At 31.6% G+C, this 21,179-nt stretch overlaps 3 protein-coding genes across 6 annotated transcripts; 1 reads left to right on the top strand and 2 right to left on the bottom strand.

Moving 5' to 3' along the window:
* The first annotated feature begins 3,070 nt into the window (after window positions 1-3,070).
* LOC137837802 (uncharacterized) lies at window positions 3,071-10,778 on the top strand. Of its 2 annotated transcripts, XM_068646937.2 has the most exons (7): window positions 3,071-3,846; window positions 3,961-4,193; window positions 5,171-5,846; window positions 6,082-6,436; window positions 7,524-7,618; window positions 8,872-9,066; window positions 9,676-10,778. In XM_068646937.2, exons 1-7 carry the CDS (start codon window positions 3,649-3,651, stop codon window positions 10,348-10,350), a joined length of 2,427 nt encoding a protein of 808 aa, XP_068503038.2. In that variant the 5' UTR covers window positions 3,071-3,648; the 3' UTR covers window positions 10,351-10,778. The 2 variants fall into 2 exon arrangements, with proteins under 2 accessions (XP_068503038.2, XP_090157735.1); XM_090301609.1 differs by lacking the exons at window positions 3,071-3,846; window positions 3,961-4,193 and having other exon boundaries at window positions 5,324-5,462; window positions 5,545-5,846.
* Window positions 10,779-11,100: 322 nt separating this feature from the next.
* On the bottom strand, window positions 11,101-13,357 carry LOC137837803 (putative pentatricopeptide repeat-containing protein At3g49142). Of its 2 annotated transcripts, XM_090301610.1 has the most exons (2): window positions 12,726-13,357; window positions 11,101-12,251 (listed from the first exon to the last, which is right to left on the bottom strand). In XM_090301610.1, exons 1-2 carry the CDS (start codon window positions 13,240-13,242, stop codon window positions 11,398-11,400), a joined length of 1,371 nt encoding a protein of 456 aa, XP_090157736.1. In that variant the 5' UTR covers window positions 13,243-13,357; the 3' UTR covers window positions 11,101-11,397. The 2 variants fall into 2 exon arrangements, with proteins under 2 accessions (XP_090157736.1, XP_068503039.1); XM_068646938.1 differs by having other exon boundaries at window positions 11,101-13,357.
* A 1,887-nt stretch (window positions 13,358-15,244) lies between these two features.
* LOC137837804 (alpha-galactosidase) lies at window positions 15,245-20,743 on the bottom strand. 2 transcript variants are annotated; one of them, XM_068646940.2, is made up of 15 exons: window positions 20,311-20,743; window positions 18,529-20,090; window positions 18,382-18,438; window positions 18,236-18,270; window positions 17,901-18,004; window positions 17,746-17,821; window positions 17,598-17,656; window positions 17,466-17,531; window positions 17,219-17,302; window positions 16,976-17,040; window positions 16,749-16,831; window positions 16,572-16,662; window positions 16,441-16,490; window positions 15,698-15,838; window positions 15,245-15,611 (listed from the first exon to the last, which is right to left on the bottom strand). In XM_068646940.2, the coding sequence occupies exons 2-15, from the start codon at window positions 18,620-18,622 to the stop codon at window positions 15,525-15,527; spliced, it is 1,092 nt and encodes a 363-aa protein (XP_068503041.2). In that variant the 5' UTR covers window positions 18,623-20,090; window positions 20,311-20,743; the 3' UTR covers window positions 15,245-15,524. The 2 variants fall into 2 exon arrangements, with proteins under 2 accessions (XP_068503041.2, XP_068503040.2); XM_068646939.2 differs by having other exon boundaries at window positions 18,529-18,587; window positions 20,311-20,732.
* Between the last annotated feature and the right edge of the window lie 436 nt (window positions 20,744-21,179).

Raw genomic sequence — 21,179 nt, forward strand, 5'->3', positions numbered from 1 at the left:
GGAGTTTGATTGTTGTTGTTTTTTTGTTTAATAGTTTCATATTCCATTTTATCAAAAGTAAGTGACTTCAGTTATTCAGTTTGGTGCATGTGAAAAGACTAACTTTTTTTTGTCCCCTTCTTACAAAATGTTTGGATAGATTTTTTATTCAGAAAATATTTTTTTATAAAATAATATTTATTTGATGGAGAAAGGGTGATCTTTATGATCAGTAAATTGTTATTATTCCTTTATAAGTAATTTCAGTTATTTGGCTTTATTCTTGCATGGAAAAATGATATCTTACTTTAGTTTTGATAGACAAAATATGGTTTTATATTCATAAAACAATTTTTATTAAAAAAAAATATTAAATAGAAATCAACTTAAAAATATATATTATATTAACAACTAAAATAGATACTATGTTAAAGAAATTAAAAAAAATATTGATATTAAATTTTTTATTATTAATAAAAAATTTAAATTAATTTTTAAATTATTATTTAATTAATAATTATTTTATATTCTAAAGTTGATAACTAATTATTAATTACTCATTTAAAAACGAATTTATAACATTTATTAATAATAAAAATTACTTTATATTAATAATTTTTTAATCTATAAAATAATATTAATTGTTTTTTATCATTAAAATTGATTTATATTTAACAATTTCTTTATTCTGTTTCATTTACTTAGAAGTATTATTAGGATTTGCTGAGTTAAATAGATAAATAGCTCAAATACTAAATGAAATCCAAATGACACATAGCACCAGTATATTTTAGTGGGTTTATAATAGAATAATAAATAAAGATATAGAAATATGAGTTTTAATATTTTAATTTTAAAATAATAAAAGTTATGTTTGAAAAAAATGTATTTCTTTTATAAACAACAAAGTTAAAAAAATAAAAAAATCACCCTTCCATTTATGGGGTTAGTGCCAATACACATGTATCATTAGTTATAAAAAAATTATCCTAACAATTATTGATGGGTTTATTGAGCACTTGTTATCAAATTGTTATTGATTATTGCTCAATTTTATAATATATTTTACAAATTGACTTTGTATGACTAAGTTAAACATAAATTCAAATTAGTGTTTTTAAAGTTTATAAATGTATTATAAGAATGAGTGTAATTGAATGACTATAAAAATAGCTTTATACACTTGTGTGTATATTATTTATTCAAATATTTAATATTGATATGAATAATAATATTATTTAAAATGACATTCAATGAAAATATTATTACAACATCCATGCATATGAAACATTTAATATTAATATTGAATTAATATTAGAATTCAATGTTTTTTTTTATATTTTCATCCAAACACTATTAAAAGTTAAGAAACTTATCATAAGTTATTATTTGTGATAAGATGACATTGTAAACATAATAAATTAAAATAAAACCTTAATACGTTCAAAACCTATATAAAAGGTACATTATTCAAATGAATTTCATGCAATGAAAGTCATACTAATTATCCTCCCCTCTCCTCACTTTTTTTGAAATGCATTTGTTTCACTTTTGTTTGTGAAACTATGTAGTACTGATACGGATATTGATACGATACGGATACAAACATAAATATACGTATAATATCTAAAATGTAGGACACAATGATACAAATCTATATATTATATAATTATGAATTATATAAATTGACGATAAAGATTTATATGCACAAGTATGTTGCAAATTATTTTTTGGAGCAGAAAAATGTTTTTTATGACTGGTTCAAAATGATTTGTTTCTTATTTTTATAATCATAATAAAAATTTATACAATAAGTTTGAGTTTTTAGAAAATTAATATTTTTTTTAAATTGTGTTAGAACCGTACTAAAATTATCAGAAATCGAACAAATACTTTTTGAATTGAACACTTCATGGATACGTGTCCTACAAGTGTCATACGAGTGTCGGTGTCTAATATGAGTATCCGACACCGACACACCATTTAAGAAAAGTGTCTCAGTTTTATAGTTGTGAACTATTTTTTATTTTGTATTTTAAGATTTAATCTCTTTCATAGTTAAAACACACTTCATTTAAGCTAATTTTTGTAAGACATTCATTTAAGACACTTTTTCAATATGGAAAATTTTAATTAAACTAAATTGATTTAATTCTTTAGAACCTACCCTCTCAAGAAACCAACTTCATGCAGTTCCAAAAGCATCTTTTTACAAATAGATTTTGAAAAGGTAACTTTTACTTCCAAAGAGTCTATTTCCAATTATAGTTTGAAGATGATTTCATTTGATTAATGATTATTACCTTAAATTGATGGAATTAAGAAAGAACATGACAATTAAGACCATTCTATAATAATAGATGATTCTGAAACTAAAGGTTTGAATTATTTTTTTTCATGGACCAATTTCTAAAGTGACAAAAAAAGACTAAATCTGATTTTTTTTCCCTTGAAAGAGTAATACTTAAAATGTCATTTACTAAATACATAATTTAAGAATAAAATATGACTATCTTTTTAAAAATCAGAGTTTGAAGTTTTTAACCATTATCATGTCCAATAAGTTCACTAGAAATTTTAAAAAGACAAATTATATATGAAGACGGCAAATATAATAAAATGATTCAATATTTAGGAATATCTGTTTAAACAGTTCATGAAGAAAAATTGTAAAAAAATAATATATAAACACTATAATCAATAATACTATAAAAACCATTTCATCATCATTTTGTTCATCTATGTGTTGGTTTTTATACACATTTTTCTTCAACTTTTTCAATTCCCACTTGTGCATGATATAAATTATCAATGTATTAATATAGTGATTAAAAAACTTTTATTCACACTTTATAAGATTATTTATACGTCCCTCTATATAATATGAATTAATCTCTTAATGGATTCTTTATTACCATCACCAAAATGAATGGTAAAATACAGAAAAAATAAAAAATAAAATAAAAAATGCGTAATAGAATTTTCAAAATAAGAATAATTTATTTATTTATTTATTTTGCAATTATATTCTCCATTTCAAAATCATTCGAAAATTCATGGTAAAATTAGAGATTTGTGAGAAACATGTGATGTTCATCATCCAAGGTGAAAGAAAAATGGTTAAAAGGTGTGGCCAAAAGACAAATATTACGATCACAGAATCCCACATGAAGAATGAAGAATGAAGAATGAAGAACTCAACTTTGATTCATTTGGTGTCCATAAAATGGTTACCCACTGCAATGCTTCATAACAATTTCAGTTTCTTCAACTCCCACTCTTCCTTCTCTGCATGAACACAACACAAATTCTGAAAAAACACAAAACCCCCATTTTTTTACTAAGGAAATCCCTTCATCTCTGTCCTTTTTTTCTCACCGTTATTCTCACGTTTGCCGTTGTTGTTTTCCCCCAAACAAACTAACACGAACGCGCTTTCACTTCCTCTCTCTCTCTCTCTATATATATATAACCGTTAAGGAAGAAAAGTATCATTGCTTGCCACTGTGTTCGACATTAAATTCCTTTGGAAGCTTCCATTTTGAGCATCTGGGCATCTCTTCTACCCGCTTTTCCTTCGATTACCCCATCTGGGTCGGTCCCATTTTGCTCACTTTGGTTCGTTCCTGTTTTCTCTGATTCAAGAAAATTGAACAATTGAGGTGTGAAATGATTATTGTTTTCGCTTTGATTCTCCTTGGGTTTATTCTTGGGGTGGTGGTGGTTGTGGCCGCGGAAGCTCTTGGGTTGTTGTGGGTGGTAAAACGGTTGGATAGAAGGATCAGCAGAGACCAAGCGAAAATCGCGTCAAAAACGCAGCTGGATGGTTCTCAAAGTGATTCCAATCAGCAGTTGCTAAAAAAGGAGGTGACTTTCTGGTTTCCAATGATATCTGTTTCTTTAGTTTTGTGTTTGGTTATTTTGGGGGTCTTAATTTGTTGATGTGTTCGGGTTTGGCTTTTTGTGTTCTTTCATCTTCAGGGTGTAGTTTGGGTTTTGGAGCCTGACAAGGTTTCAAAATTTTGGGTAGAGAAACAGTCAAAAGAACAGAAGAAGAAGAAAGATGTGATGGAGGTGACTCCGGTTAGGAAGTATGGGAAAATCAATGGGCAGTCACTTGTGATCACAGATGCTGATGGCTTTCACACCGCCATTCAGCTTAAGGGGTGCTCAGTGGAAGCTGTTTCAGCTACAAGTCTTCCTTCAAAAAAATGGTAATTTGTAATGTTAAGTGGGAGGGAGCCACACTTTTGTTTTCATCCACTGTGTGATCCTTGTAGCCGACATCACCTAATTGGATACCAAGACTTTGCTGTCGTGATGGTGGTGTTGGTTTGGTTCCATTTGGGTTAACTGCCTGCATTATATGACTTCACTTCATTTTTTTTATCGGCATATGACTTCACTTCATGGTTGGTTACATTATGTTTTTGAAGTTCCCTTCTTTAGATAAGTGTGTTTATATGTTGCATGCAAACTGGGAGAAGATGCCATTTTGAGGGGAAGTAATTTACAATGTTATAGTTACAATTGTTCTCATGTTAGGAGTGTTTCTGGGTTGGGTTTGTACTAGTATGAGACTTGCTCTAGCCATTACCTTATTCTGAATAGTGGGAACTGGGTAGAAGCTGTAGTTGGTATAAAGTTTATTTAAAAACAAAGGTATAATACATGTCAAATCAGTGCTAGTGCATAATTTGCAGAAACATGATTGTGAAATAGACTATGTTAGATTCATAGTTCCTCTTATACAACAATTTTTTTTATCCTTTCAGTGGGATACATATTGAAATGCCCATCATTTTGATTCAACATAGGATCACAGTTTAAAAAAATTATTTTGAACTTTTCCTGTTAATAAATTTAAAATGGAGAAGTCTCAATTCCTTTCTGCCCTGCATACATCCTAACATGTTATTTTTTAACACACTCTCATCTATTATCCGGAGTTTGTTGGAAATCACAATTTTTGTATGTCCCACATTTTATTTAATGTTTCTCTCTCCTATTTTTGGTTCTTAATAATTCTTAAAAATGATATGGTGTTTTGCTAGCACTCCTCTCCTGATGAAGTAACTTGTTATTTCTTGACTTATGGGTGTCTTACTTCAAAAGATAATGGATAGATATATTTTATATTCTTGCTTATTTACTGAAGAAATTAGGTGCTTCAATGTAATGACTCGTATAGGGCGAAAAAGTACCCCATCAAAGTGGAAGCCAAGACGTCTGTCATCTACCATCGAAGCAAGACTTTGTACATATATCTTGAGACTGCATGTGAAAAAGAAGCATGGTGTAAGGCCCTCCGTCTGGCTTCTTCTGATAAAAAAGAAAAGCACGAGTGGTTTGCCCAGTTGCAAGATGACTTTCGTAGTTATTTGACATCATTAGATACTGAATATCATTCTCATATGAAACCATCGGGAGGATCAATTGCTGATGCAATAGAAAGGGCCAGTAAGCCTGATGGGGGTTCTAAGGTTCGTCAATTTTTGAAAAAACTTACAAAAAAATCTTCCAAAGTTGGCGTGGAAAATAAATCAGCTTGGACTTCATTGTCAGGCCGTGAAGAAAGAAAGAGCACGGATAGGCTTCGCAGTTGTCAAGATGCAGTTTTAGCCACTGCTTTCATGAAATCTACTCCAGCAGCAAACCATCTAAAACTTCCCTTGTTAGAGAATGCTGCACCATCATCTTCAACCATATCTCGTTCAACAAGCCAGAGTCAATTCTCTGATGCGGACACAAATGAAAAGTTAGGTATTGACGAAGGAACATTGTGTTGGAATTTGTTGGTTTCCCGACTCTTCTTTGATGTAAAAGAAAATGTGCGAATAAAGAAATCCATCCAAGAAAGGATTCAGGTAACAAATGTTCCCTTATGATAATATTAATTTTGCATTTATGTACATATATATGTATGTGTGTGTATGTATGTATGTAAGAGGGATGTTAAAGGTGTGTTGCTTTTTAGAATCATTAGATTAAAAGAATAAATTAAGCCCTTCTCACTTTTATATACACGCAGACACATGCTGAAACGTCATTCTGTTTTGGTCTCTGTTAGATAACTGTTGCTCTTTTCTATTATTTTTACAGAGGACATTGGGAAACATGAGAACTCCCAGTTATGTAGGGGAAGTAGTCTGTACAGAAATCAACATGGGAAATGTTCCACCCTGTATAATTCGAATGAGGGTTCTTCCAATGGAAATGAGTGAGGTGTGTGCCTTAGAAGTTGACATTGAATATTCTGGTGGTGCATTGTTAGAGATTGAAACAAGACTTGAAGTAGGAGAACTAGAGCTCGAAAGGGAAAGAGCAGAGGACTCAAATCCGGAATCAAGTAATGATGGGGCTGTCCCATCAGATTTTCTTGAAGGATTTGAATATTTGGGTGAGCAATTGAATCTTGCAGAAGGAATGAATGATTTACAAGAGCCAAAAGGAGATGGTGAGTGTATTATTCGTTAGTACATTGTCCTAACAAATGCAACTATTTGTGCAATTTCTATATGTAATGGTTTGGTGAAATTATACTGGATTTCTTTCCCCATAAAAATGGAATTAATGAGGACCATGGTAGTAGCTTTTGTTCAGATATAAAACCATTTATGGGCCTCTACCCTAAACCCTAAACTCTACAAAACATCTTTAGCTTTTAAAATAGTGTATCTTGGGCATGGTATTAAATCCTTTAAAATCAAATGATCAGGATTTCAATCCATGTCTTTCCTATTCATTATATTAAATTTTATTTCTTCACAAGATAAAGTGAGCTTTTGCTTGTGCATTGTCCACATCTCAAGTTCAAATGATGGCTCTTGTCTGGTTGGCATGTTTGAATACTAAACCATTCATGGGTCTCATTCTAATAACTTAGCTTTTAAAGACTGGGTTTTTGAAAGTTTTGGACATATCCTATAATGAAACTTCTTTTGACTGTTCTTGCACTACTGTTTCTACATCATCACTGAAGGAGGATATACTCTTAATCTTGTTTGGTTGCTTAATTAGATGTCCAATCAGTTAGTCATCTAAGGTCACATCACTTTATACGATAATCCATGCATATGTATTATACTTTAATTTGCATCTTGATATACAAGATATACAAGGTTGACGGAAGGTGCCTTCCAAATTCCTATAGTATCTCTACATTGTATCTATGGACTATGGTGTCTGCTTACAGTACTAAATCTTTTTTTATATTTTTAGGAGTAATGAAACAGTGGTTATTTTAATATTTTGTGTTTTCCTATAGGATATCCTATCAGCCCTTTCTAGTCCTTTTCTCCAAGGGATGATGAATTTCCAAAATTGATTTGTGTGTGGGTTGGGCGATGTTGAAGTTTTTATTGTAGCTAGATATTGTTATATAAAGATCTTAGAATTTGGGTTCGGGTATAACTGAATTGCAAAAGTTAGCTCATGAGAATGGTTACCTTCCACTTACATATATTATTTTGGTCATATTGCTAGTCAATGTAGGATTTTCAATAAAAGCATTCATATTGAGAATTCTAGTCTGTGCTTTTCAGATGTGCCTAAGAGCTCTAAGCAGAGTACATCTTCCTCGTCTCAGGGATCAAGATGGAAGTCTCTGTTAAATTCTGTTGCCAAGCATGTTTCACAGGTAGCACATTGTTATTATTCCCACTTCAAATTTTCAGTTGTTCTTTAATTATTAGGAGTCTGCTTCATTATTATGTAGTGTGGTTGTGCTTGTATGAGCTATGAAGTGTGGTTCTCTGTCCAGGGCTAAAGATATATATACTTTCTTTCTCTTTGTAGTTTAAGGATAGTTTAGCTAAATTCGTGTTTAGTTTCTCTTATCATGTTTATTTAATGCACAGTCTTGTTCTTTGGTTCTGTTCTGTTGATGGGCAATGGCTTCATTTTTAGGCAAGTTACAGTAAGCTGCTGAGGTTTTCCAAGCTCATGCTCAGATCCTTTTTCATATTATTACACTGGCCTTGCCTATTGTAATTCTGTCAGATAAATATCTTCTGTTTGTAAACTTTTTCTAGAAACATGATATGATATGCTTTTTTTCCATTAAAAATTAATCTCAAAGGAGATTTTGACTGATATGAAACTAGATGTGATGTCTGCATATGCTTTGTGAAACCCTGTTGAATTATTCTTTGCTCTACTTTTTTTTTGCTTTGGCTTACTCACAATAGCATATCTCTGCAAATCATGACTGTAGAAATTCGGACTGCATGGGTTCTTATCGAAAGTACTCTTTTTTGTCATGCATATAAAATTTATTATATGGTGAAATGTTATGAAAATAGCATGTTAGCATTAGTTTATAATTGTATAAGTTAGTGTTATGAAAATCCAGCGAGTCTCTAAACTGGAAAAAAGGGAGCCCAATAATCAATGTTCATTTGGATTTAACTAAAGTCAGTTCACATATTTAATTACAACAATTATAAATTTAATTCAATTCTGCTGAAAGCTTCAGCTTTTAGGAAAAGATACATAAATGATTTTTATATTAGAACCCTAATAACCCTGCAGCCCTGAAGGACAACGCACTGGCTCGCCTACCTTGTGGTAAAATCCAACTTTTTATTAAATGGATTGTGCTAAAATTATTGTGCCAAAAATCTAAGCCTTTTAGGTAAAATATGAGATTTCTTTTTTCCATCTCTAACAATAAGCTATCAGGAGAAGAATGATGTGAATCTTGTCTTGGAGCATTTTCAAGCCAATTAGATGCACATCGAGACACATTTAAGTATTTAATAATGCATAGATGTTATTACTAATTTATATTTTATAATAATGCATAGATTTTATGCCATTTTATCTATTGTACACTTATAAATAGTTTAAGCTGTGTTATTCTCAAGTTAACGGATTATTCATTATGAAAAGGTTCCTCTCACCTTGGGAGTAAGGATAGCATCCCTCAAAGGGACATTGCGTTTGCAGATAAAGCCACCTCCCTCTGATCAACTGTGGTTTGGTTTCACATTTATGCCTGATATAGACTTCAGCTTGGAATCATTTGTTGGAGAACGCAAGATAACTAATTCACACATAGCTATGTTTATGGTCAATCGGCTCAAGGTATGCTAGTTCTCTACTCATTTAGTTATTACTGGATGTTGATGAAGAATTACTCTTTCCCTTCAGATGTTATTTGTGGGTTCCAAGCTTTATGTTGTTCATTTCCATGTTCTTGGTAAATCTTTGTACAAATAGATCATATGCACTTCCAGTATTGGTTACTAACTTACTATGTTCAAAGAGGAGAATTTCTTCGGGAGATAATATAAGGGCAAATTCTTTATGCTCTTTCTGTCAGTTTAGCCGACCTCCCTTTCAAGTGCCCATTTTTTTTTGTCTGGAGTGACTTCCATTCTGTCGGAGTATGTGGCCATAGAAATTTGGATTTGTTAGTATTTGTTTTTGATACACTTGGTTCTCTCTCTGTTTCTCAACAAATAACACTATCCACAGGTTTTAGTAAATAAATTATTCTGTGTAACCTACACTAATTCCGGATCAGTTAAATCCGTGAGTGGGCACCTACACTACACCTTTAGACCAATGTCTCAAATATCACAATTATTATGATCTCTTTTCGTGTTTTCTCTGTTGTAATCTATTGTAGTTCTCGATATAAAGGATTACAACATTTTCACTTGCAAACTTAATTTATGTTCTCTCCTGCAGGCAGCCATCCGGGATACTTTAGTGCTCCCAAATTGTGAAAGTATATGCATTTCATGGATGCTAGCTGAAAAGGATGATTGGGTTCCCAAGAGTGTTGCTCCGTTTATATGGATCCGCCACGAATCAGGAAACGAGACTTCAACCTCAGTTGATACCAATAATCAACCTTCTGGTGGATTGAAAGCTAACTCAAAGGCCTTAATTGATAGTCCAGATTTCAAACCACATAAACCACCTAAGTGTACCAAATCTAGTCAGGAACCAGCTAGGAAATCAGATTCTGTGGCGTTTCCACCAATTTCCTCTTGTGCATTAGCATTAAGGAGCAGCAAAAGTTCGGAAGAGCTGACAAGACCCTTTTTAGAGAATGCCAAATCACAAGAAACAAGAGATTTGCAAGAACCTGGAACTACTTTATCGCACAACGACAATACACATGAAGGCAATGAATTGGTGAAGATAGGGGATATTTCTGTGAGTGAATCACCTCCCAGAAACAAGGTGTTGGACAAACAGGATAGTTCAATTGAACAGGATGATTCAAGGCCAAGGAAAATTGGGAGAAAGGAAAGAATGCTTGATTTGAAAAAAAGGATGAGTGAGAAATTTGAAGAAAAGAAGCGGAACTTTGAAGAAAAGGGTAGGAACATTGTTGAGAAGATGCGAGGACCATGAGAAATTTGAAGAAAAGAAGCGGAACTTTGAAGAAAAGGGTAGGAACATTGTTGAGAAGATGCGAGGACCATGAGAAATATAGACAAAGTAAATGCCAGAATGCTTAGATATTTGTTACTGATTTTTTTACCATATCAGAAATTAGTGCCATTCAAAAATAAGAACGTGGGATATTAGGTATTGTTTCATTGATGAGTTGTATATTTTTAGGGGTTAGAAGATCAAAATGGAACTAGATATACACGTCACAGAAAATACTTTTATTGCATTCCACGGGAGTTCCACAACACTGACGTAATCCACTTGTAAATTTGCAAAGGCAAACAGGGTATGATAGAAGACACATTGAATTGTTGTGTACGAATTAATATTGTGACAGAAAAAAATATATACATTTATAGTTCTCATTTGAGAAATATTTCATTTCATTATTTTGCATACTTGAATTTCTATTAATCCCTTTCTTAACTAGCCATCTGGAAGTATCTTGGAACTATGAAGTGGAATGTAGAAAGTAGTTTGAACTACGAAGAGATCATTCCATACATCTTTGTCTTTAACTTTGCTCTTTGTAGCTGCTATTATCACGTGTAAGCAGGCAACCACTGCAAGTCTTGCCTCCTAACCGACTTCTCAAATGTTCTAATGATATCCCTTTTTAAGAAAATAAAACAGCAACGAAGACTTGAATGAATGAAGGCAATACTTTTACTGAGAATAATAAAGTAAGCAGGTGCTCAACAAAAAAAATTATGCAAAAAATGATTGTGATTTATTCAAGTAGGCTATCTTCCCCCAACCTGGAAGAATGATGCATTAATCCGGTAACTGAATGTAGTGTCTGGCAGAAAAGACAATAAAGGCATGGTGTTTTCAATTTACATCGTTCATCCTATGGTGAAGAAGTTGAATTACACGTGAAGTAGTATGAAACAGATTCATGAGTAAAAACTTTGTTAATCATTCGCTGATATTGCTTCTACTCTATAGCTACCTTCTTGAAGAACAAAGTTTAGATCTTCTAGTGTTTAATAAGCCAACCTGTTATCAATTTCCAGCAGCAAATGCATGATAGCTATCGCTGACCTCAACTTGGCTCCAGCCACATTCTTTAACCAATCCTTTACCATCTATCAAATTTCTCATCATATGCGCCTCCTTCCACTTGCCTGAAGAGGTATACAAGTTAGCCATCAAGACATAACTTCCGGAGCTTCCAGGAGCAATTTCCAATAACTTAACAGTTGCAAGCTCTCCCAACTCAACATTGCCATGAATCCTACAAGCACTAAGCAATGAACCCCAAGCTTGTGCTTGGACTGCAAGTGGCATTCCCTGAATTGCATCTAAAGCTAAGTCAAGCTGGCCAACTCGACCGAGAAGATCTATCAAACAGGTACAATGTTCTACTGTAGGAGCTATTCTAAAGTCCTTTTGCATACTTTTGAAGTACTTCAAGCCATCTTCTACCAATCCGGAATGGCTACAGGCCAGAAAAACACTAGTATAGACAATGGCATCTGGAATTATCCCTTCTTCAGTAGTCATTTTGTGGAAGAGGGTGATAGCCTCATTCCCCATCCCATGGATTGCATAACTATTTATCATGGAAGTCCAAACAGTTAAATCTTTATCCGTCACTCTTTCAAACACTTCTCTTGCTTTCTTGATGCTCCCACATTTAGAGTACATGTGTATGAGGGACGTTTGGACTTGTTGGTCTGATTCCAACCCGTTTAGGAAAACATACTCTTCAATCTCTTGTCCCATGCTCAGTGATCCCAAATCAGCACAAGCTGATAAAACAACTGCAAGGGTTGCTCCATTTGGTCTAATATCTGTCTTTACCATCCTTCTAAACAGATCCAGTGCTTCCGCTGGATGGCCTGAATGGGCATATCCTGCAATGATTGAGGTCCACGATAACATGCTCTTTTCAATGATCATATCAAATATCTTTTTAGCAAAGGTAAGGTTACCACATTTTGCATACATAGCAATAAGCAAATTTTCAATGGAATCCACTTCATCACACCCGCATTTAAGTACAAGAGAGTGAACAGATGAAGCTAACAAAAGCTCTCCTACTTGTATGCAACCAGAAATCAGATTTAGAAACACAACAAAGTCTATGCCAACACTTTGACGTTGCATTTGGTTAAATAAAGCAAATGCTTCCACAGCATGCCCAATTTTCACATAACCCCCTATCATAGTTGTCCAAGAAATTATTGACTTCTCATCCATCAAGTCAAAAACTTTCCTAGCTTCATCCATTATACAAAACTGCGCATACATAGCCATTAGTGAGTTGCCCAGAGAGACCTCTGTATGCACAATCCCAAGTTTGATCAAGCAACAGTGTATCGACTCACCCTGCAAACGAAACTTGAAAGAATCCAACTCTGAATAACCCGACAAAATTGAAACGAACGTTGAAGCAGTTGGCTCAAAACCAAGAACCCACATTTCTTTCAAGAGGCTCAACGCCTGGTCCATTGAAGACACGCGAGAGTAAGCCGAAACCATGGCATTCCACGAGACAACACTTCTCTGCGGCATTTCATCAAATACAAGGCGTGCAGATGCAACATGGGAGCATTTGGAGTACATATCAACAAGAGCAGTTTGAACAAAGGTATCTTCTTGGAACCCAAGTTTGAGGACATGCCCATGAAGCACAGTGCCATGTTGAATGGAAGCAAGGTTAGCACAGGCCTTGAGGAGCAAAGGGTAGGTGAGGTTGTTGCCATGGACACCAGAGTGTGCCATGGAAGAGTATATGTTTAAAGTTTGTGTGAAGAAGCCATTGTTGGTGGAATCTCGAATCATCAAGTTCCATAGGTAAAGTGGTCTTCGGAAGCTGGCAAGGGATGAAGGAAGCAATGGCATTTACTTCTTCTCAGTTTGAAGGCATCTTTGTTTCTCTTGTTTGGTGCTGCCAAAGAAGCTACCATGATGCCACTATCACTGTTCCAATTCTATGTTTTTGTTTTGTTTTGTTTACCATGTTGTCGAATTCAACCTTATAATTTTTTATTGTATTAAAAATGAAATATAATAACTATTTACCCAAAAATGTTTGACAGTGATAGAAAGATAGTGTAAAAATCAATAATATTTTCACTATTCTTGAAAAAAAAAACAAAGTATTAAAAAAATACCAAAGTGGTAAAAAAATTTAAAGCAAATTTTAACGAATTCATAACTAAACAGTGAGTTCCATTGTAATACATTTTTGTATGTAAACATTTACATGTAGAGTATAGTTTTTTCATAACCATTTCTAATTACAATAAGATTATAAGAAATTAGTTTGCCTAGATAAGAGTCAAATTTAAAGTAAATTAAAACGAGAAAAAAATTTACAAATTAATTTAAGCAAATAATTTCATTTCACTGATCAAGTGTTTATAAAGATAATTAATATTAGATAAAAAAATAGTTAATTTTTTTAAGTACAACATTCAAATAAATACGTGAGAGTATTACACGAAGATTCTATAATTTATTAAATTTTCTTTTATTGTTATATCATATTTTAATATCTTTAATTTTGTTTTACCTATTTCAATTTTATAGAGATAACTGATTATTGTATTATTCTTAGTATTTGTTTGATTACTGCTTAACTTTTTACTAAGTTTAAATTAAAAAGATTTAACATTAGAAATGGAACTAATAAATGCTTTATTACATGGTTCAACGTGAAAATTATACATAATGAAAATTATAAAAAATAAATTTAATGTAACACTAGTTCAAATTAAAAAATAAATAAAAATTAATTTAATTAATATATAATAGATCAAATTATATAAATAAAATGATTTGTTCAAATAAAAAATAGATAATTTTGAAAAATAAATAGAAGTACTAAAAAGTTTAAGTTTAATAAGGATTTAATTATTTAAAAAAATAAACTATACTTATATAATAATATATTTTTGTTTAGAAACACAAATCTCATTTATATAATAAAACTTATGTAATTATATCATTTTATATTTACAATCTAATTTATTAATTAATTTATCTAGTACTTCTAATATATATTGAGTTAAAGATGAAAGATGGTCTACCAACTAAAATATAAGTAAATTGTTTTATTATTTTACTACTATCTTAAAAAAAAATATCATATTTAACCCTTCACCAACAAAGATTTGTTTAGGATAGGTTCGAAAATGCCTCTAATATCATATTATGAAGTGAACTTTAAATCTAACCTTACAAAACTGGCTTATAAAATAAGATCTGCATTCACTTATATACTATAAATCCTCTTTCCAATATCAAACATGTCAAATAATTATATTATTCTCCAATTGTGATAAAAGTTTGAGCTTAACCTCTTCATTCATATGTTTAAGACATTTTAAATAGGAAAGTATAAAAGCATGAAAGACACCACTGTCTAGATAATACTTAGAAAAATTAAATTGTTTGGAGAAACAAGCAAAACTAATATTAATGTCTGGTAATAATTGGCTCTGAAAAATGCTCATGTTGTAAACTTGATCTTTAGTAAAATTTGGAAGTTTTTAACAATAAAACTTAATTTTGATAGTGGAAGCGAATCAAAATAAATAAAAATAAATTCTATTTATTTTCTTGTGAAAAGGATCTTTATCTTTTAAAATAGTTTCTAAAGGAAAAAAAAAGGTATTTTGACAACAAATATATCTAAACAGGATGAGAAAAAATTATTAAAATGTAGCTTGTTTCTTGCACAGATTTATTAATTAATATGTAAATGAGAGATTAAAAAAACCTTTAGTGGGATATAGTTCTATTTTAGCATCGATCATCTGTTATGTGGCTTGCACTGTATGTATCCAGTTAATATCAGACATTTGTAACTTTGAATTCTAAAAAAAAGACCAACCATATAATATATATATATATATATAATATTCTATAAACTTGCTCTTATTACCATATTTGATGTCAAACAAGCACTCGGATATGAAATGCCTCAATCACTGTGTATAATTTAATATTGAAACCTTGGAGAGATAGCAACTAATGTGTACTTTTTTTGTATTTTCTACTGATAGATAAATATATTGTTCACTTCCTTTTCCTTCTATGGAACATCCAATCATTGTCAGTGCATTTATTTCTCTTGATTTCTGCTTTTACCTTTTTTTCTGCCTCAAGAAATAAACTACTTATTTATGAGTCAGAACATACATGTTACAAGCATGTGAATCTAATTCAGCAGATATTTCTCCGGAGACTGATGATTGTGTTGAATGCTGCAAAATTCAAAAACAAATAGTAAAATTCATAATTATTTTTAGATGATTGTAAGGCATGCAATGAGTTAAACTATGTAGCTCACCTTCCATAAATCTCTTGCATCAACTAAAGTTCCTGGCTTCAGGCCTATGTCAGACCATGATGCAGTAACTTTTGCTTTGGATGAACTTCTATTCCATAATATCACTGCTAACCTGTTATTGCTGAGAGGACCTGCCCAAACCTGCAACACTTGCTTTCTTTTAAGAAGTTCTATTGAGTAATTTGACATACAAGAAAAATTAATATTAGTGCCAGAATAATTTGTGTAACTTTTGAAGAATATGTCACTGAAATTTCTGTGACCACAAAATTAGTAATCTGAAAAACGATTTTTGTCACTACATTTGGTCACAAACTCATTGAAGACTCAAGTGGTTTTTGACTTTATGTGTACGTATCTATTAGTAGCTGCTTTGTTTTTATCTGTTAGAAAACATCAAAAACTATGTTGGTGGCAGCTTCACATTATATGGAAACATGGAGTAGCATTGTAAACTAAGATGATGTCAACCTTATCATCAGTTTTAGTGCAAAAGAGTGTCGAAGATCCACGTCGACAAGAGATAAAGATTTTTCATATTATATAAGTGAGTGCAAACCTCATCTTATAAGTCGATTTTATAAGGTTGAGTTAGGCTTAAAGTTTGTTTCTTAATATGGTATTAGAATCATTTAAAAACTATTTTAACAAGTTTGTTGAGTTTATCAAGCTATCGAGAGTTAGGATTAAAGTCCGCTTCTTTGTAAGGAAACGCACTGCAACACAAAAGCAAAGGAAGTTACCTCCAAATCATTATTACTTTTCACCTTCTTTCCTTGAACTCCAAGCTTGTCTGAAATACCCTAGGATGATTAGTTTTAAAAGCATTCCCTGTTTAAGAAAAGATAAGAATGTTAGTTTGGTATTTCCATACCTTGGTTTACTGCAATGACTTCTTCATTGCTTAGCAATTCTTTTGTGGTGACATCCAGTGCTCTAATGTCACAACCAATCAATAAAGGAGCCTGTAAGTACAAAAAAAATGTAAATATGCAGAATACATTATTATATGCAAATGCCTAAATATGTACATTTATTGGTTTCATGTTACCTTAGCCAGTGCCCATATGCTGAAATGAGCATGATATTCTTCTGTTGTCATGCCTCCATTTCCAACTTCTAGCATGTCAGGGTCTGTAGACAAAAAATATCACAGTAAACAAAAATTGCACATGGACATAATTATATATTTATTTTGGTTGAAGAACTTGTATTTAGTCACCAAACAATCTAAGATTGATTCTATGTACAAAACTAGTGAGAGGTGAGGATTCTTACCATTCCATCCTCCTGGTCCAGCATAAGAAGCCCATTCATCATTCAGATCTGCACGAGATATCATACTGTGGAGAAAATATACTAAGATTTTGATGTGGAAAATGAAAGAAAATGTATTCCTTGAAAGTGATACTCTTTATAACTTAATTATCATGCAGAGAATGAAATTGCTCAGACTAGATTCATATTACATTGGCATTGAAGATAAATAGATTTGTATTGAATCATATCATGCATGCTTGCCTTTCCCACTTATCTTCAATGTCTCCTGTTGTTCTCCAACTATTTCCCACACTTTTGGCCCAAGTTGCTGGATCTTCTGATCCCCTATGTTTGAGAAAGCAGTTAATACTTGTGAGTTCTTTGGCTTAGAGGAATAATAGAGTAGATGAAATGCAGCTACACTTTCTTCTAGCAATATAAATTCCTCAAATGAGTAGTCAAGTTCATCAGCATAATGTTTGTGAAACATGATCACCAATTTTCTCACCATTCACACAAAGAGAAGAAAATTGGCCTTCCACTGTTTGCCAAAGCTTTACTCATTGGAGGGTACCTGTGTTACAAATTGTATCAATCCCTGAATTCTAGAGGTATATTTGTATTTGAAGGTCACAAATACCTTTCTTTGGGGTTTATGTTCTTATTCTCACAATTATCATACTTCAAGTAGTCAATCCCCTAAAGTAACATTGAAAATAGGTCTTAATAGAACTACATAGGACAGAGGTTGATAAATGCAAAATGACTATGAAATGAATGGATGTTACCCAGGAAGCAAATGTTTTTGCATCTTGCTCTTCATGTCCTAGTGATCCAGGCATAGTTTTGCTGCATGTTTGAGTTCTGCAGAGAAATTGTGAGAGATTGGAAAAAGTTGAATCATCACAGATATGCAAAATTAAGAGTTTAATCTGTGATATACCCTGCATCTGAATAGATCCCCAACTTCAAACCTTTTTTATGAACATAATCAGCAAGAGCCTTCATTCCTGAAGGAAATGTTGAGGCTTTGGGAACCAAATTTCCCTGCCACCATTTTACATCAGCCAAATTAAATATCACAGAAACTGGATATTATACTGTGATATGCAATTCTATAGTGAAAGACCAAGTATCAAACATGTCAAATTCATTGTGAAACAACTATACTCAGTAATTTCATGCACCTATATTCAAATTCAAACTTTGCAATCATCATGAAAATAGTGTCTAATGCAACTTTCTAATTGAAAATATCATACTAAATAGTATAATTACCTGTGAATCTCGATTAAGCTCTCCCCAACAATCATCTAGACATTTGAAAAAAGAGTTCTACATTATTTTGTGTTATGAACAAATGTGCCATAATTTTGTACTGCTATTGATGGAAGTAGTAATTTTCATAATACAAACTGTTCTACCTATGTTGATATATTGGTAACCAAGAGCAGCAAGGCCAGTTGACACCATAGCATCAGCTGCAAAAAAAAATCAAGAGATGTCACAGAACATATATTAACAAGAATGTTTCTATTAAATTCAAAGTTCATGCAGAAATAGTTAAGTACCTGTTTCCCGAATTAAGCCTTCATTAATATTGCAGGAAAAATGGTTCCAGCTATTCCATCTGAATTTTATGGTTAGTAATTTATCACTGTACATTTGCTTTTATATATTTGCAAAAATTCATCACTAATGAAATCATAGAAATTATTTTAATTATATGTTTTTTTATTCATAAATGTATATAAAATGTTAAATTCTCATTTCTTGCTGGCTTTAGTCAAATACAGGTTGTGTTTTCTTATAATATAATGAAAACTAATAAAAAAGTAATATATGAAATAAACATTATTGAAGTAATTGTGACAAAATTTGGCCTAAAGTTCAAGATAAGATCAGTTAGAAAAGTCATTCAATAATAACAAAAAAAAGATCATTAACTTTCTATTGGCCTACCCTAACCATAAGAAGAAGTGGTTGGAGGGTCAATTGAAAACTGAGTTATGAGTTGAAAGCTCAATCAAAGTAAGAGGAAAGATAGTGGATTAGAACCAAATAATGGTTAGATGGGGACACTTAAAAAGCTTGTGACATCTATTTCTATAACATCATGGCTGTTTTTTTATAACTCCATCTCATATTTCTTAAATCTTAAATTACTCTTTATTATATGATGTTCTTCATTTTAGAATGGATGATTCCAAAAAAAATTGGATTATGGAGTTCAAAAGATATTTTTAGGTTTAAAAATACCTTTTAGATTCTATAATTCATAATTTTTTTTCTAAAAAGAAAATTTTGAATTGTAGAATTTAAAAAATATATTTTTGGATCCATAAGTATATTCTGTAGAATACGAAAAGTATTTCCGAAATTAGATGTGTTCTATAAATTCTACAATTCAGTGTAAGTAGAAAAAAAAATATTTTGGATTGTAGAATCTAGAAGAAATTTCTAATTTCATGAATATTTTCTAGATTCTACAATCTTATAATTTTTAAAGAGAAAATGGTTTTTTTTCCCTAATTTATTTATGTGATATAGATTCTTGTTGATGATTGGTGAAAGCTAATAATAAAGATGGAACAAGAACCTATGACTTTTTTTATTTACAAAAATTAACATAGGTTAAGAAATTTAAACAACTCAACCACCTAAAATATTTATATTCCCTATTAGGGGTCTTTGGTAAAACAATGAAAAGCTATAGTAACTCTTCTTCTTAACATTTTGTGCAATTCATCAATAAAGTCACCAAATGTCCTTTTCATTGTGCCAAGTGCCATAATTCCAAAATTCCACAAACCCCAAACAAGAATCATAGTTGAAGCTTTAACCAATTACAAGACAAATCATGGCACCACCATGGATATGCCTTGGAGCACTCACATCATCTTCTTAGTGGCTGGACTTGACGGTGCCACCATAAATTATCCATTCATATGTATCAAGAATCAGATCACGATAAGACATAATAATTCATATTTTTATTGAAATTTGTGTTTTCAACTTCACACATGACAGAAGAATTTGTCTCATTTTAAAGACCCTTTTGATCTAATTTCCACCATCACCCCCAAAATGTTCAAACTGATCATGGAGCAATGAACATTATCTCAGCAAACACCTATAAAGATTAATAAAGCAAAACTCTAACTTTGATTGAAAATGATATTATCCCACAAAAAGACAATGCATGTGAATCAATTAAACTTGCACACACATGTGAAATAGTGTTTCAATTATTTGAGCATGTTAGTTAGATGCAAAAGCTAAAGGGACAGTGTTCACAAGGAGGGTAGAAACCAGCAAAGTTTGGTGAGAAAAGTGAAGAAAAAGAAGCTTACCCCATTGGAGGTGTTTGGCCAAGTCCATTCCCAACCAAGTTTCTTCTATGAACCTCTCTAGACATCGTCATCATCATCACTCCTCTTGTTCTATTCATCAACAATCTAGCAGATGAAAATCTTGCAGAGTTCAACATCAGAAGGAAGCACAAGGCAAGTTTTCCCACCATGGATAACTTCAATCTCCAACTTGATGATGAGTATTGAATTGCCATGTAGTAAAGTATATACTATATGAACATAAAAATGTGTAAAGTTTTTATCTTTATTATATGGGGTGGTAGAATATATTGAAGGTTCAAAAGGGATTTGAAAGGAAGGAAGAAGGAAATGAAAGTTGGGAAGAGGAAGGAGCTAAGGTAGCATGAGTATTGAGCAAACTTAGAAGAGTAACTTGCAATTTAAAGAGCAATAAGTAGTGCAAGTGAGGGTTGGTTCAATGGACCAGCTTTCTCTACTTTTCAAAAATAATATTATCATATTGAAAAATATTGTTGGATTATTAAAATAAAATTGAAATTCAATTCCTAATTAATAAAGTAACAAAAATATTAGAAAAATAATTTTTTCACACCCATTTTTTCTTTGCTTTAGATTACACATTCTTTTAAGTGTTGAATTAGGGATATTTTTGTAAAATAATAAAGTATAAGATGGGTGTCATTTGGAATATTTAGTGTCAAATTATCACTGCACAAAATCTTAATAACTAACTGTTAGATACCAATAAAAAATAATTTTTATTAATAATAAAATTATTTTATTTATAAAAAAATATAATTTATAAGACAATTTTTAATTTAGTCAAATAATAATTAATTATTTTAGTTTTTAAAATTAAATTTTATTTAATTATTTTTTATAGTGAC

Source organism: Phaseolus vulgaris, chromosome 4, assembly GCF_051622355.1.
Source record: "Phaseolus vulgaris cultivar YP4 chromosome 4, ASM5162235v1, whole genome shotgun sequence".
Taxonomy (NCBI): domain Eukaryota; kingdom Viridiplantae; phylum Streptophyta; class Magnoliopsida; order Fabales; family Fabaceae; genus Phaseolus; species Phaseolus vulgaris.